This window comes from Manis javanica, chromosome 4, assembly GCF_040802235.1.
Source record: "Manis javanica isolate MJ-LG chromosome 4, MJ_LKY, whole genome shotgun sequence".
Classification (NCBI taxonomy): Eukaryota; Metazoa; Chordata; class Mammalia; order Pholidota; family Manidae; genus Manis; species Manis javanica.
The window spans coordinates 21,719,944-21,738,182 of NC_133159.1; the positions used below are offsets into that span (position 1 = coordinate 21,719,944).

At 35.2% G+C, this 18,239-nt stretch overlaps 1 protein-coding gene across 35 annotated transcripts in view; it reads left to right on the forward strand.

Moving 5' to 3' along the window:
• The window catches only part of EPB41 (erythrocyte membrane protein band 4.1), a 197,894-nt gene that overhangs the window by 166,345 nt on the left and 13,310 nt on the right, over positions 1-18,239 (forward strand). For 7 of the 35 annotated variants that reach the window (XM_037010506.2, XM_037010508.2, XM_037010512.2 and 4 more), the window contains one exon: positions 61-1,111. The exons of 25 other annotated variants lie outside the window; for them this stretch is intronic. In XM_037010506.2, coding sequence (XP_036866401.1) covers positions 61-189 — 129 coding nt within the window. In that variant the 3' untranslated portion in view covers positions 190-1,111. Of the gene's footprint in view, positions 1-60; positions 10,991-18,239 lie in introns of those variants that run through there. 3 more of the 35 variants (XR_012130088.1, XM_073233505.1, XM_073233506.1) reach the window with 3 other exon arrangements.

Consider the following 18,239-nt stretch of genomic DNA (forward strand, 5'->3'; position numbering starts at 1 on the left):
TTTTTAAAATCATTATAATTTTGCATCCTTTCTTTTCCTTTTTTCTCTTTTGCTGACCAGTTCCCCAGCTACTTTCTCCCTGATACATATCACTTAGGGGTGTGCAAAGAACCAGTGTCGAACTTCCAAACTGATCAGAGAAGGCTGGCTCAACTGAGAGAACTTCGAGCCAAATTTTTCCTTTCATAAATCACATCTGTCTTGACTGGATGGCAGAGTATGGGAATTGTGGGGGAAGAAAAACTTCTCAATTGGGCAATTGGAAAAAAATAACTTCCCTTAAAAGTGTCAAAAGTATTTGCTTAATGTGATCTATAAACCTTATTGATGATTGTTTTTTTGTTTAATCATGATTCTGAGAAGGGGAAGGGATTTTGCAATTATGGAGATTTTTTGTTTTTGGAAGACCTTGGAGGCACATATAACTTTTATACCTGTTTTTCTTTTGCAGTCTTTAAAATGTATAGGATTAAGATTTTTATTCCCTTGAGCAAAAGCTAATTGCTATACTGAATGAACTGTTAACAGTTTTCTAAGTCTATATAAAGAGATATGAGGATTACTTTTTATATTCTGCCATTCTATTTGTAATAAAAACTTTTCTGATGGCAAGAAGAATGCTTCATTATTGGCTTTGCCCAACTGATCTAAGAAAAATTGGCAGCACTAAAACACTGAAAAATGACCCAAAATTCATATGTGAGTACCTTAAAGGAGGGATAAAAACTGTAACAGAGGAAGTCCAGTGATTTCTTGAACTTTCAGGACTTCTAATGTTTGTTCATTCAAAAAATTACCTATTGAAAATTTACAGAATTAAATATCTATTGATATTTTTACAGAAACTTTGCCAGGATAAATTGCCAAAGTAAAGTAAAATAAAGAACATCCAAAAGATCTTCCCAAATCCTTTGCACATCCCCAAGTATCATTTTTGAGCATTTTCCATCTGTCATTTTGTTCATCTTTCTCTGTCTTTCTTGATCTTCTACCATGAAAGCAGACACAGGAACGTGCTCTGTTAGTGCAGGATGAAGAGAAAATTAAAAGGCAAGAGAGATCTACTGAGAGAGCCTTGCCCCAGCAAGAAAATGAAGAAATTCTTCCCAAGGTTTCTATTCCAATCCCTGAGGACCACAAGTCTCTCAAAAAGTGTCGCCTCTACTCTAGTACTTTTCCATCTCCTCGTATTCCTTTCATGATGTCTTTTCTTTTGGTTCTTGCATTGGCTGTTTGGTGGTTGGTCTTTCTGTGATCGGCAAACAGGGTGCTCATCTGAAATGTCAAGACTAAAACCATTGAACTTTTGTCACTGGCTTCTACTGTGTACCTCCTGTATTATGCCCTCTGATCTTGATAGTTCACTGTCCTAGGGGAGCTCTTGTGATCATTTTTCTGTCAATAAAGTGTTATTCTTTGTAGAATATGTATTGTGGGGTACAAAGGAGTAGCAATGGATTTCCCAAGCCAGCTTTTCTCACTGAAGTTTAACAATTTTAAACCAAATCAAATTTAAGCATATGGCAGGTTGGTACTTCCCCCAAAAGCATTAACTCTTCTATCCTGCATGTTCTTACTGTTCCTAAGCTCTCCTCTCCAGTGTTTCACACAAAGCAGGATACTCTGTAGAAACATTCGATGGAATATTTTCCTAATCTTCTATAGTCATTTGTGTGGCATGGGCTCTGTAATTTAAGAAAAAAACTCAATTTGCTAACCTTTCAGAAGCCTTAAAATAATACATTTTAATCTATGAATCCATAACCACTCCTTTTCTTGAGATATCAAACCAGTATATACAAAGGCCTCTTTCTGAAAAGGGCTTTTGACTTTTGCAGCCTTCTTATGTATATTTCTGAGATGTACAGGGACAAACAACTTTATCCTGCCTGGTGTACAGAAAAGATCTGCAAAGGTTAAATGCCATCTTTTCACAAGTAGAATGTTGATGGTTTAAGGAAAATGGTGCTGGTGCCCCTTAGCCTCCATCCAGGGCTGAATTTCCCAGACTCCTCTGCCCTGGAGTACAGATTTATTCAAGAACCTTACATAAACATACTCTTCTCTAAATTAAAATATTGTTATCACTTCTTTATGAGTTAAATAATTATTGCTACAAGCAATATTTAGCCATTATGATAAACTAATAATGTGTATTGATATAATTTGTTTTCTTGACAGACTTCAGACCTGTTTATTCTACATTTGTGTTGGAATCAATGTTTTTGATCTATGGCCTTGTGAGCTAAAGTTTTATTGTGACAAGTATATGCTCTCTGTTTGCATGTTGATTTTTAAGGCTTCCCTGAAGTAAATATGAGAATGCAGTCTCTTCACAATGCAGCTCGGATGCGTAGCCTGTTATTCTTTAACCTCAGTATTAATGAAATGTTGCATGTAGCTTGCTTTTTATGGCACCTGAATGTACCAATATGGATGATTTGGTTCATGTTGTCTCAAATATTTATTTTGAAGGCTGAGTTCATAGGGTTGTCAACCTGAGATTACTGCACTTTGTTTTACTTCTCAATGCTTTTCAGTTGATGATACTTCTTAAAACAACTTTTTAAGATGGTGGCTTCGTAGAACAAAAAAAAGAGAACAGTAAAGCCAAGAATCTTTTGTCCTTCAGTACCCACCACAATTGTTCTGTTCTCTCTGGAGACATGTAGAAATAGTTCTCTGGTATCTCTTGAAAACTGCTACTCTGTCACTATAGCCTTTCCCACAAAATGGGAAAAGGAGTAAGGAATGGGTTAAATTGTAAAATCTGGTATGCATGTGTATCTTTCATGTCATAACAAATGTTTATAACAAACATTTTATCATTAGTATATTTATTGTTTCACTTACAGTAAGAAAAGAGACACCTCAGATCAACCTGAACTATAGCAAAGCTATACTCAGAGGGATTATAAAGACTCCCCTTTATCTGTGAAATACAGATATAAGAGCTTGCCTTATGAAGTAACAAACCACAGCATTGGTTAGATTCTTTTTAAAAACTTTCAAGCAACTAAAAAGGAAATAATATTAGAATTTTATTAATACTTTTATAACTTTCAGGTTGTATTTCCAGTTTTCATCCTTGTACACAGCTTTGTATTATTCTTGTAAACTCCACCTTGATTTTTGTTTTCCTTTGTATTGGAGTTACTCCAAGACCATTAAAAAGTTTAGTGTGAGTCAGCAATACAGTTTTCTGAACTGCAGCAGGAGTCCTCAGAGATCTTTACTTATGGTCAAAGGAAAGCCCCTTTCTTCTATTAATAGAGTAAGAATGGTTTGAGAGGAGAGGAGCCAAGCCATCAGTTATCAGAGGAAAAATATTGAACATTACAGATTTGTATTAGCTAAAGTTAATGCTGCTGATATTTGTGACACAAAGCTGTAAACAGTCATAGTTTCCTTCTCACGTCTCATTCCATTCTGAAAATCAGAGACAGATCCAAGTAACCGTGTATTGGTTTTACCCTTGTTCATCATCTTAGTGTCAGGTTGATAGTAAAAAAAAATTTGGAATAAAGGTATCAATACAGACCAGTAAAAAGTCTTGGGCTTTTACCTTGGTTTTGCTGTTAATCATTTCTAGGGTGACTTGGAGAAGTTCATTTAACTACTTGGTGCCCAGATTTCCACCTCTGCATTCCACGTAATGCAGAGACAAACCTACCTCATGAGAATGAATCTGTAACATGTTCTTGGAACCAGAAGCTCTGGTTGTCAATACTTGCTCCTTTGGGAGCTTGGAGATGGAAATTAAAAAACAAGCACACACATATTAACTTCTTGGAATTTTTCCTGTGAAAGCAAGCAATTAAATAGATGTTTATTTCCATCTACTCCTTAATGATATTTGACCAAGCATTTAGAATTACTAAGTTAAAAATGTCTTTCCAAATTCACCAGAGTCTTAAGCACTTATCCATATGGCATACTTTTTAAAAATTGAAGTATAGTTGATACACAACCTTATATTATAGACAATCTTAGTTTCAAGTATACAGCACATTGGTTCAACAGTTACCGGTATTATTAAATCCTCCCCCTGGCTAGTACAGCTACTATCTATATAGTATACTTAGAGTGAACGATACTTCAAATTAAACCTAGTATCTGTGTTTTGGGTCTATCTTTTAGCCATATCCTTATGCTAACACTTGAAATATGAAGGCAATTCAGTTTGTATGGGTCAATTTTACTACTTATTTACATCTTTGGTAAAGGTTTTGAAGGGACTCTGTTGACAAAGATTAGATGGGATTATCTTTGCAGTGGATTCCCAATTATCATCCTGGATCTGAACATTTCTTTCTATTAAATATTATTGTAAATTGTACTCAGAAATTTCTGTGGCTATAAACCAATTCACTTGTCTCCTACGTTCCTAAGTCACTTCTATAATAGTTCCTACAGAAAAGCATGTAGAATACACTAAGCATTAGAAGTTTGGTTATTTTTTCAGAAGGCATCACCGATCAAAATTTATATTTGTGATTTACCCAGTGATCATGTATTTACAAAAAGAGGACATAACATTCAAGAATAATATGAGACACTCTCTCATTGCTTTTTTTGCCAAGGTTATAGAGTAAAGATAATAGAAGTTCTCTATAGAGTGTCCTTCCCTTTTATTATTCTTCATAGAAATGATCAAATCCCCAACTTCTTTAGAGCATTCTCTGCCACATTGAGAAAGATATTATGTTGTTATACATAGAAACTTCACTTTTCTTCATTGGACTCAAGTACCCCTACTGTTTGTACTTTGGGTACTAGAAACAGAGACAACTTCTTTTTCTTATTCTCTATCATGCATGGCATGTGGGATAACTGTATCTGCCTCCTGTATACTGTGTCAACAAGTCTGCTCTTGTTACCGATACTGATTGGATAGTATCAATAAGTCTGTGCTCTTTACCGCTGATGTTACCCCTCATGCCTTAGGATCCCTTTTTACTGCAGCAGAGCATGACCCAAAAAGAAACACACTGGTATGGACCTGGGAGTGGGCACCTGACATGGTTCAGAATGTATGGTTGTTAGAGCAAGGAAGCATATAAAGTTAGGCTGGCAGAGGAGGAGGTGTGGCTATGATTAACAATTAGAAATATAGGGAATATTGCATTTCATAAATGAAATTCCTACCGTACTAGAACTTGAAAGACAGAAATAAAAGAAAGTACTGTTTCTACTTCTATTACTCCCGCAGATTAGAAATACAGGCTAAAAGCTAAATAATTTTAATGATAGCCTACCTAAATGTATAGATGACACATAGTTGAGAAACTTTTTGCTTTAGGAATGCTTTTCTAATCCTTCTGATTGATACCCTAGAGGGTAGCCCTCTCCATCATAGTCATAATCTGTTTGGAGTAAATAATAGAATAAAACTAACATTTCAAGAATTAAAGCAGGGGTAGCATACAGTCTCAGCTATCTCTTTGGGTCCCCCCAAATCAATAAAGGATATAGGTTAGTCTCTCATTTTCTCCTCTACTGTCTCTTTAAAGAACAACCTTTATCTGTATGGAAGCCTATCTCAACAACACAGAGAGTAAGAACAAAGGGGAAAACGTGGTTACTGCTGTCCATTGCCCACTAGGGCAGTGTATTTCAGGGATGCAAGAAGGCAGCATTACCAGAACTTTAGGATTGGACAGGCCCCTAATCCAGCTCCTCACCCGCTCCAGTGCTTGGCTCTTCTGTATAATATCATTTAGAGATTTAGAGACCATTTAGAGAGCAAGTGATCTCCTAGCCCATGATTAAGTATCTCCAAGATATAGCATATTACATCTTTGGACATATAATTTTTGTATATGAATCATTCTTATGTTAAGACAAAATCTGTTTCCCTATAGCTTTCACTTCTTGGCCTTGAATGGAGGCATTCCGAAGAATTTTCTATCTTCCACAGTATAAGCTCTTCAAGTAGTTAAAAGTAACTCTCATGTTGAAATCAGTCACAGTTCTCACCCTCAGATAGCTTCCCATATAATATCTAGACCTGTCCCCAGCATCCTCCCAGCATGTTACCCTTATGCTTCCTACTTTCTTCCTTCCTTTTTCTAGCTCTCCTTGTTTAATCAGCTCTTTCTTTCTGGCTCTGTTGCCCATAGGTTACTTCTCTATGGTTTATTCAGCTTTATGTCCCTATTCATTGACTTGCCCTCTGTCAATAAATTTTGAAATTCATGGAAACCCCAGCTTCTTCATAGGTAATATGTATTTGGCACTTTTTTAGATAAAAGCATGGGAGTAGGATAGTTTTGTGACTTTGGAAACTTGTTGTAGCCCAGAATCTGTTGACAAGATAGTATCACTATTTTTTTTAATTAAAGTATCATTAAGATAGTATCACTATTGTATTTCAAAGACACATATCACCAGAGCCTGCATTCTGAGCTTCTCTGACAACCTAACCTTTACATGCTTTAGCACCCAAGTGATTGATTTATATCAGTGTGATATAATAAAATCTGGAAACTTACTTTCAGTTTAACATTCTGATCATGACTTAGATCCCCACCAGAAAAAAAATGATATTAAAAATTTGAAATGTTATTAATCCACCTTTTAGCTGTGCCTGTCTCCTCAAAACTGTGAGATTCTCAGGTGAGAGGCCTCATTTTATTCATCTTTGTTTGCCACTCTATCACCTTTGTATTTCAGATATATGACAAATAATAAATATTTGTTAAATTGAATTATGAGTCACAGATGCTAATGGATAAACTCTAACTTTTCACTTAGAATCTCTTAGATTGGTATACAAATTTGTGCCAAATTAATCACCATATGCCCAATCAATACATTTTGAACAGGTAGCTCAAAAAAAACCCGTATATGGGCAGAAAGCCACTGTCTCTTTTGTCAGTTCCTGGTTTATTCAAAGAATGTATATGTACCTCTACAGTGGTTGTCTTGTATTAGTGTCTTAAAATTTGGCTCAGTTAAAAGCTCTTATCCATTTACCACAGGTACTAATCAATTCTTTCCACTATAGAAGGTATTATGGAAATTAGGCTGCTTGTCTGTATGTATCAATTCATCTGGGAGTGTGATATCAGAAAGGGAACCTGTTATTTGATAATCTTTGTTTATCTAAAATGCATGACAGAGAACAGTTTGATCATTTGTGTTGTGTTTTAAAGGATATAAAAAAACAAATATTTCAACTCTGTGATATTAAGAGTTTTATATATTAAATAGACCAGGGGTTAGCAAACCTTTTCTGACAGTAAATATTTTAGACTCTGCAGGCCATATAGTCTGTTATAACTACCCAACTTTGTGTTTTTAAAAGGAAAGCAGCATCGAGAATAAATACAGAAAGGAACATGAATGTACTCCAATCAAACTTTATCTATAGATACTGAAGTTTGAATTTCATATAATTTTTACATGTCACTAAGTATTACTCTATTTCTTTCCCAACCATTAAAATGTAAAATCACTCTTAGCTGATAGCCATACAGAAATAAGGAGAGGGCTTGGTTTGGCCTGCAAGCTATAGTTTGCTGACCCCTGAAATAGGTCTAGAGAACCAGATAAATGATTGATTACATTTTCTGCCTTTGTACTGTTTTGAAGAGCTGTAGGTGCAATCTCAGCATCGTCATTTCCATGTTGAAATATTTCTGGTCTTGTTTGTGACTAGAAATGGAAAGTAAAAGGTGAGGCATTTGTGTCTGTGTTTCTGGCAGTCAGGGCATACCTGAGCTGTAATCTAAAATAATCTGTGACCACCACAGAGCACCCCTGCCTTTTTCCGTTTTCCAAATTGTTCTGTGTTAACTGCTTTTAACATATTCAGTGGTGAATCCAGCTGACACCTTTGTTTTGTTTGGTTTTTAAGGGTCCACTTCCATTTTCTACTTCCTTTTCTTCTAAGGAATCTTCAATTTCTAAATTCATCTCCTTAGCCCAGTTTTATAGATATCTAACAAACATGGTAAAGAAAGTGAAATGACTTCCACTCTGAGCTTTTGGTACAGCTTAATGTTTTGAGCAGTTGTATAAATTTAAGGTTTTAGTATCTAAGGAAAACATTTTAGAATGGTTACTCTTTCAAAATAGAGATTTCCCTAAGAGGAATTCCCAAATTCAGGACCTATTATTTACAAATAAGTCAGAATAAAATAGTTACATTCTTTCAGGAGTTTCTGTGCTCCCTACTTGACGTAGATATCTTCTGAAGAATTCCTTGATCTGTAATTAGCTTTGGGAGGTGCTTTTTAATAAATCTGTAAACCTATGTTCCTTCCAGTTCCCTGGTTCAGGATCCTTTAGCTCTGATCTCAATTGAATACATTGTTTATCCATTAGGAGTTTGGCAAGATACTTAAGCCTGAAGAAATCTGCTAAGAACTTCTCTATTGAAACATTTTCTTTGATTTTTTTCTCACATTATCTTCTCTGTTAATATGTAAGTTAATCGTGAATAAATCTTATTGTAAATCTGATTCTGGTTGATACTAGTCATTAAGGAAATAGGTGATGCTGTACATAGGTCCACTACCAAAAAAAAGGAAAAGGACTCTGCTTCTGTTGATCACAAGAGATAACTGTCAGCCAGACTTTCTAGAAAAGTTTTCTTGTTTTCCCATATTTTCATTCTTCTCTGTGGTCCAGTAATTGTCTTTTGCTCAGTCCTAAAACAGAGATAACCTATTGGCATGTGTTCGGTTTTTAGAAACTTATTTAAATCAGCTTGGAACTCATTTGACTTATTTATACCAAGTTTTATATAAAAATAACTTTTTCTAACCAACTTAATCAGTCACAACAGCACATGTAATTGTCACATCTGTTAGAGGCATTTTTAATATACTGAATTTGTCTTTTGTTAAAAAAAAAACTCTACAAATTAGTAGTTATTAACTATCCATTATTGCCACTCTGTTCATCTTGAAGAGTGAAGAATGGAGTGGGTGTGGATATGTGGGTGTGAGGAAAGCTTGCTTCCCTCATGTGGCCTTCACAGAAGGTATGCCACTTTCTCTCTTACTTCACCTTGGGTAAACCTTATCTCTTATCTTACTCTCACAGTTCTAGATTCTATTGTGTTATCCAGGTGATTACTTAAAACAAACACTCCACATTTTGAAGTGATCCATTTACTACCTCAAAGTATGGACATTATGGCCATATCTAAATAATATAAACATTTTGTAGTGTTTGTCCAAAGCTACCTTCCTTTTAGGAATTTGTGAAAATGTTAACATGGAATGCCATTTTCATTACCATAGGAGTTTTCAAAAAGAGAAGACACAGCTAGTTTGTATTGAATAATAGTCTGTTGTATTTAGTTCTGTGGACTTGTGATACTGTTTTCTAGATATCAAATCAGGGCACAGTATTTTTTTAAGTACTTACAGCTTTAATCATTTTTGGAATTTGAGACTTTTGAGAAATCCTGCCAAATATATGTAATTGTGTTCCATAGTAAATGATCAGAGTTTCTGTACTGGTTATAGCCCCTTCCTCTTCATCTCTGTCTCTCTACCTCAGTCCTTCTTAGTACAATGAAATAAAACTGACCAACCAAAGGCTTCTGGTCTCCTAGACATGTATAATATAACCTATAATATTTGCCCTATCACTTTGACTTCTATGGCTCTATTCAGGTTTGAGAACATTGATTTGATCTGTGGAGTCTTTGCTGGTGAGTGCAGTGTTAAGGCAAAATTTTCTATTACCTAATAGTTAAAATTTTGCATCAGGCAATGCTTTTGAAGCTGTTTGCTTTTACATTCACCTATTCTTGGGGATAATCTAATAACAGCACTACTTAGGAAATTATAAGAACTATATTTGAAGGATAATTGTCATGGGCAAATTTCATTTGCTGGCATTTGTGAAAGGCTACATTTATGGAGTGATTTTCCTATAATAAGCAATTTTACCAACTGTAATGTAATAAAGACCAATGTCTTCCTATATAAGCTCCTTTATCCAAATGTAATCTTTATATGCCAGAGAATAGCAATGGATCATGAAAATGACTCGAGTTTCTTGGAGAAGCTAGTGTGTATTATGAGGATGTATTTCCCAGCTAGGGTAGGGAACAAATAGCATACAAACTTTATTAAATAAAGGTGGGGGAAGGGAGGGTATAGCCAAGAGAAAAACATTAGAATAAAGAGAAATATATTGCATGATAATGAATGGCACACTAGCAAAGATAGAATTTTTAAATCATCTTTTGCTGGTCACTCTGTTGTTAGTTTATCCCCATCTTGAATGTTTGTGATTCAAGTATCCTTTTTTAAACTGCCAGGTGGCCTGAGTTTTCTACTGAAAGTGTACCAAAACTATTATTTATGAGTCTTTTGGGGACGGGGGGTCAGAGGATTTTTTCTTTTTGGTAATTTTTGTTTTTTCTTAGTTTGCTTCCTTTTTTGGCTGAAGAATGGGCTACTGCTGCTCCACTCTTATAAAAGAAACCATTACCACATCCGATTTATCTTTTATTGCAAGTGCCCATTTAAAAGCATTTGTTGTGACTTAAATATTTTTTAAAATCACCAAGTTAATGTTCCTATTTTATGCAACCAAGGGAAACTGATATTACTAATTTAAAAAATAAGATTACAAATATTGACAATATATTAATGTGTAAAGACATAGTTCTACTTTTTAAGGACTTTTGCCTTTGACATTTAAAGCCATTCTTTGCTGAGACATAAACTTCCCATGTTTTGTTAAAGAATGTAGAAACAGCACTCGCAATTAATTGATCTCATCAAGATTGGATTATACATTGTTTAGTTTGCATGTTGCAGGCCATTTGGGGGTATGATTTAAATACATTGTTGATAATTTAAGTGACCGTAATATTTATTGTTTGCTTTAGTTAAGCACCAGGAGCTGGACTCTTCTGCTGGGTATCTTCCTTCTGTGCTTAGCAAGATAACCTCGAATCCTGCTGGTTCTGTGGGCATTGGCAGTGCAAAGCATTTCTTACTGGGTTTGCAAAGCAAGGGTAATGTGCTCTGTGGGTGTATGTGTGTGTGTGTGTGCGCGCACAACCCTCTCCCTCAACCCCACTGCCACCTTCTGCTCACTCCCTTTTTCTTATCAAAGCTTATTTTTTTAATTACATAAATCTTACTAAAAGTCTAACAGATCTCCAAACCCCCTTTGTCTAACATACAGAAACACTTAAAGAAGTTTACTGTATTAACTTTCCCAGAGGTATTTGCATCTCAATAGGCCACAGTCATCGCAGAGATGATGTTGACAATACAGAGTTGATCATATCAGTAAGCAGTGCTGTTACAAGGGCAGTCCTAACTCTCAGCTTACTTGATAAAATGGCAAAATACAATGAAGAGAATGTGAAAGCCAACACATTGTTGGATTTACAGTTGTGTAAAGTGACTACAGAGGTAGTATGCTAAATGTCAGACTCTCTTTTTATCAGAAAATTTAGTACTTTCAGGAAACAAAGTCTATGGGTAGAACATAGAAAGATATGCTTTAGGCTTAGAAATAGCAATAAATCTATTACACTTTAAAATGGTTATAAATTGTGTGACTAATAAGAAATGGGCTCCGTTTTCTTTCTTAACAGGCAGTGTATATCTCAAAACTATTAAAAATGGCCTATCCAGTGTTCTGCGTAAGGATCTTGGCTTAGGAATATCTATTAAGTATCTTCATAGTGTACCTATTTTAGTTCTTATCTTCTATAACAATTGCTTTCCTCAAAGTTCTTCCTGGTGATGTTCTCTGAAAATAGAGAACCTGGATAAGAATCTTGAGCCTTAGGTAAATCCCTAGGGTGGGCCCACTTTGGGTGCTACAGAAACACTTACATGTAGGGACTGGATGTTTTTATTGTTCTGGCTCGTGTTTCTTTGCAAAAAGTAATCTTTTAAGAAATATAGCTCAAGGACAATATCTAGTATTTGCCTGACACCTCATGTTTGAACACTCCACACAATTAGACTTCACAATAGCCATATCAGTTGGTAGTGAAGTTCTTACTTCACATGATAAAATTGAGTCTCAGAGGCTCTGAGTCCTGCCTAAGAGCAAGCATTTTTCAAGTAAGAGAATTGGCACTAGAACCCATGTCTTTGATAGTTCAGCCCAGTGATATTCTATTACGTCACAGCTGTCTCCTAAGTCCTTAGTCCCCAAATGAAAATGTGGTGAAAGTAACAGAGGACAAATTAAAGGAGAAGGTTGGAATTTGAGAGACCCTAATGATCTATAAATCTAGGTATTAAAATGGTTCTCTGAGATCCTAAACTACTAATGAGTCAACTCATTAATACTGGACTCCCTTTATCTTGCCTTAAATCCCCCAGGTTGAGTCATGCGGAATGTCCTAAAACCTGACCTATGATCTCTCTCTGTGAATAGGAACCAGAAGATGGGAATGAGAAGTGAGGCCTTGCCTCTTGTTAAGGCAGAAGGTCTCAGGGCTTTTGTTTGGTCCTACAGATAATCTGGTTCCTAGTATTAAAATCATTCAACAAAAGAACTAAACTTTTTAGAAGAAAATAGTAGTTTCCTATAGATATTTATTGAGGATATTTAGATAGAGCAGTAGTTTAAATTCCCATTAATTAAATCAAACCTCAAACAAAAGGTCAAAAGAAAATTGGATTGGTTTGTATCCAAAGCAAACAAACCAAAACCATCTCTTCTTCAAACCAAATAACATTTTATAACTCTTAACAATTATTTGTTCTTGATGAAAGAAAGTGTTCTTGCTGTTCTGTGCTTGAGCCCCTAGGTATATTTATGTAAATGTGAAATTCTTGCTGATTTGAATGTTTGGGACTTAAAGATGGTGTTGGTAAAGTGGGTTAGGCCAGGTTGTTTAAGCAGTTTAGTGAGAGAATTTATATTTTGGTCTGGCTGAATTATGAAAATTCTTTTGGAATCATCATTTGTGTTAACTACTTTTCAATTTAGTCAATTTGATAAAATGTCACCTTAACATGTTAGTGGTCCTGTCTTAAAATGTCGTGTATAATTCTAACAAGAAAACCTATGTTTATTAATTTGTTATAATGTCTGTTTGAACATGCATATATATGAAGTTAAGATTTTCACAGGTATTCTGAAGATAGATCTTTGAAAGCACTAAATAGAATTTGAGGGAAAAGCAATTTTCTTGAAAAATTAAAATAACACATATAATGATTCCAAGGCTCTCATTAGAAGTTAGTTTTATAACTGACATGACTGTTCTTCTTTCTTATTATAAAATTGTTCTGTCAACTAATTCCACTTGTGGTGGACTCAATAACATTGCTGACTGGCTTATTTCAGTACTTAGTGTAACATTAAAATACCTGAGAATGTGCAAAAATTAACAAGACACTGTAATTAAGCCTAGAGACCAGCTCTGATGAGTTTCCCTTCTCCCCAAGGTTCTACCATTGCCACAATCACCACATGGCCCTGAGTTTGCTATGCAAGCATATTTAACTGCCATCTGTACAGATCATTGTTAACATCTTCCTCCAACTAAATCTAAGTGCCCTGGAGATAAGATCGCTTCTTTCTTTCATTTATCCCAAAATTGCCTAACAGAGATTTGTCTGAGATGGCAATTAAGCAACTGTTTATTGAATTTGGCCAATTCATTCTGATGTTTTGTACTTGATTTTAGTCAAACAATATTTCAGCCTGAGGTGCAGGGCACTCTGCCAAAAACACAAAGAAAGAAAGAAATACAAATCATTCTGATGTGTGAGTATGAGAGTATCGCTGTATAGTACATATTGCTCATCTCGAGTAAGTTCAGACTGAGTGCTGGGATACTTTGATCTTTAATATTTTATATTCCCAGTTGCTAACATGACTGGCAAGAAAGTAATAATTTTCTTTGAGTGTCCTCACTGTTTCAGAGGCAGGTATCTAATAAGAAAATGTACTATGGAATTAAGTCACAGATAAAACCATATTTTTATTCACATTCCCAACAATTCTGTGCCATCTCTAAATCATAAAACATTAAAGTATAATGAAGCTACACTTTATTATTATTTTTTATTTTATTTATTTATTTATTTATTTTTGAGCTATTTCTTTTCCACTAAGATTAAGTCCATCGTCGCTGACTCTGACTTTCGAAATCCATTCACTAAATTACTAAGGTTTTGAGCTATTTCTTTTCCACTCAGATTAAGCCCATCATCACTGACTCTGACTTTCGAAATCCATTCACTAAATTACTAAGGTTTTGAGCTATTTCTTTTCCATTCAGATTAAGCCCATCATCACTGACTCTGACTTTCGAAATCCATTCACTAAATTACTAAGGTTTTATATTCTTCTCATAAAAGACAATTTTTATATTTTATTACCATTCTTTCCATTAATTACTTTTTCTTTCAGGAAACTAGTAAGGTTTATTTTTAACTGTCTTTAAAGGACTACATGTAGGAGTTGTCACCACTTCCTTCATAAATTGTTGACCAGACTCTTCTGGTTGTACACATCATTTCATTATGAAATCAGATACAAAAGCTTGCATAAGAAAATAACATTTTTTATTATAAAAATAAAGCATATTCATTTTTTAGAAAGATTAGGAAATGCAGAAAAACACAAATTATGTTGTGATCCTGTCACTACTGGTATTTTAATATGTACCTTATTATCTATATCATGCATATAATTATACACACAGGAAATATGATTTTTAAATATGATTTTTAAATGGATAAGAAATTAAACATAGTTCATTATCAAGGGGAGGGTTTAGTCTTTGAGGTTAGCATTTTTGCCTTCTTTCCTCATTCCAATATTTAATTGTGGTCCTGAGATGAAAGTTCTTCCCTGAAATCACGTGGCCAGGTTGGCCCTGATACTGCTCTTTACTTGGTCCTCGTTTGCCTCCCAGGAATTTAATGTACAGAACGATAAAATGATACAATAGCAGGTTCTTTTCTTCCTTTTAACAGCGAAAGGAATTGTTTTTCTGTTGCCACCCAAAGGTAAAATTGCTCTTTGCTAAACAGGGAGCAAGTGGTCAAATGTATGTTGGAAAAATTACTGCATAGGACCTCCAGAAAAAAAAATTAGATGGTTTTGCTTATGTAGCAGAATTTTAGAAAGACTTTCAGGATTAATTTTCATTATGATGCTTATAGGATAAGACAGCCTTGTTAGCATAACTGTGGTTCTTTTAGTTGTCTTTTCAAATATACAAATTCCTTGCTTCAAAAATAACCTGAAAAGAAAAAAACTCTAGATTGCATTTAATGGAGTGGCTGCAGAATACTTGTAAAACACCCATATCCTGCTCTTAATGATACCTGGAATCTAAGTCAAGGGAGAGGTAATTTATAACTCAAAACGGCACAAGCATACACAGTGCTTGATGATTCTGAGACATAACCCCTTTGAATAATTTTCAAGAGAAAATGTTTAGGAAAAAAAGCCCTTTGTTCCCTGCCCTCCCCCTGAAGAAAATACTGAATTATCTTACTTAACCAGAACCATTCACTTTTTAGTAAAATTGAGAATTTTCATCAAATAATATTCCTGCTCAATTAGCTATTTGTCTAGCATTCTTCCATGTCATATTCTTGAAACCAACTAGATAGCCTTGCAGTACTTCCCACAGATACTTAGTCTTTCTATTGTAGTATCTTTCTTCTTACAGATCTCTGTCAGTCCAGATAAACAACATCTGAATTAGCACCTTTGAATCCCATTAAGTCTCAGTTTTGTCTGTCACTGTGGATGGTTCATATGCAGTCATATAATTATTCATATATCTGAGAAGATCTTGTTTAAGTTTTGGGGCCAGTTGGCATGTGCAGTTGTGCAGTCTTACATAATGCAGTGGCCCTTGCTGATGGTCATAGCTGAATGATAGCACTATCAGTTAAAATTCCTCACTGATGTTATATGTCAAATTTTGGGTATCTTGTGTCATGGAGATTTTATATCTTCTTTTTGCCTCAATCTTTTCTTCTGGCTTTTCAGCCTTCTTGTTATGTTTAAAAGCATAGTGTTGGCCACTAAGACCAGACTCTGCTATGAGGATTTAAGACGATCTTTGTACTTCTCAAAGCATAGTAAGTTTTGGTGTATATTCTTTTTAACTTAATAGGACATGTCCTTTGGTCCTACTTGAAGAATGTTCTGTTGCCATGGGAAGATTTGGGCTTTAGGACCAGAAACTGACTAGTGTAAGCCCTAGCTCCATCACTTCCCAGCTCTGATTTGCTTACCCTCCCCATTTCTTCATCTATAAAACAGAGATGGTGACTACCTCATAGTGAGGTTGCAAAAAATTAAATGAGACAACATGTTAGTGACTAGTGCAGTACCTGGTACATGGTGGACATGCAGTAGTGCTGGTTTTCTTCTTATTTTACTGATCTTAAGAGATAAAATGCTGAACTAAACATGGGTCTGCTCAAGTGGGCCACTTTTTATGTTCTTTCTAAACATGTCTTCAGTTTTTGAATAGCACAAGGCAAAGCAGAAGTTCTCGTCACCTGGATTTATTGGGTATACTTTAAAGTTTTTACTGAACATCTGTTACATGCCAAAAACTGTACAAGAGAGATACGGAGCTAAGTAACATAGTAAGTGCTTATACTCCAAGGAGCTCATAGTCTAATGAACAAGATAGGTAACTAAATTAATAATGATGGGTGCAATGGTAACAAAAGAAGAATGGTATCTAAATATACTTAAGGCAGTGAGGGGGAAACTTCCAGAAGAACTGACAGTTGAGGTGAGCATGGACTTCCAGGCAGAAGGAACAGTATTGACAATATTTACAAATGGACAGAGGCAAAAGAAAGCATGCTGTGTTCTAGGAAGAGCAAATAGTTTTGAATTAATCAAAAGAAGGATATGTGTGGAGGTGTAGTAGTGTGAAGCTGGAGAGAGGTAGGAGTTATATTTTCAAGTGTTTTCTGTCTTACTAAAGGTTCTGAACTTTAACCAGAAAGCAATGAAGAATCACTGAAGGGTTTTAAGCTGCAAATGGAATTTTTCAGTGTTTCACATTAGAAATAAATACTTTAGCAACAAAATAGAGAATGCATTCAAGGGAAGTTTGAGATGAGAAAGCAGAAAAATTGTTTAGGACATGAACAGTAAGCTGGATGAGACATTGTAAGAGCCTGAGTGAAGATAATAAATGTGGGAATAGAGACAAGAAGATAGATAGGAGAGAGATTGACGTGGAATAAAGATGACTTGATAAAATCTGTTGGGGCTGGGGATGAGTGTAACAAAGGCATTGACAACAATTCTCAGATTCTGGCATGGAAGACTGTAGGGATAATAGTGCTGTTTACCAATATTATAGAAATGATGAAGGAAGTTGGGATTGCAGGTCCAGGCAGCAGCGGAAGTGAGTTTAGTTTGGGGCATATTGCATTCCATATGCTTGGGAGGATGTCCAGTAAGTAGTTGACTGTGTTCTCCAGGAGATCTGTACAACACAGCCAACTGGAGAGGTTGATGTGACCGTGTGTGAAAGTGCTGTAAGTGGTGACCCAACCCAGTTGTTCATCAGTTTCCTTTTACTTCCAATGACCAACACATATTAGATGATCAGTAAATATTTGTTGAATTGGTGTTACAGTGGCTACAGCTTTTTCCCTTGGTCACCTCTGTATATACTTTGAAAAAAATGATCTATCAAATTTTACTAAGCAGGATGCAACTTTGGGCATAGTGATGTTGGCCTAAGCAATATTTAACTCACAAATGGCTTCTTAGTGACAGACCACCACTATCACTTGAGCAGACTATAACAGAATTGGCTCTTATTATCTTATGTATTTTTCTGGTATCAGCTTTCTCAGTTGTGACAAAATTATTTGGAGAGGCCATGAAGTTCCTCTCCATGTAAGTGGGTTTGAATATGCTATTCACAGTACTAGAGCTAGCATATAGCAATTGAGAAAGCCTATTTGTTTATTACCAGCTGATCTATTTTTGGACAGCTCTGTAACAGCTTGTCTGACTCCAAAGAAATGGTGAGATAAATGCCTTCGAAAGAGTACAGCATGTTAATAACATAACAACAAATTCATTCTAGTGTCCCTCAGGTCCTAGCATATTGTAGGTTCTCAGATAATGTACATTAAATTAAGTGAATCTATATGAATTTAAATGACTCTTAAGAATTTACAGAGTGCTTCCACATATATTATTATATTTTATCTTCAGAACCCTGCGAGTCAAACCAAGTATTACTGTCATTTTAAATATGAGGAAATTCATATACCTTT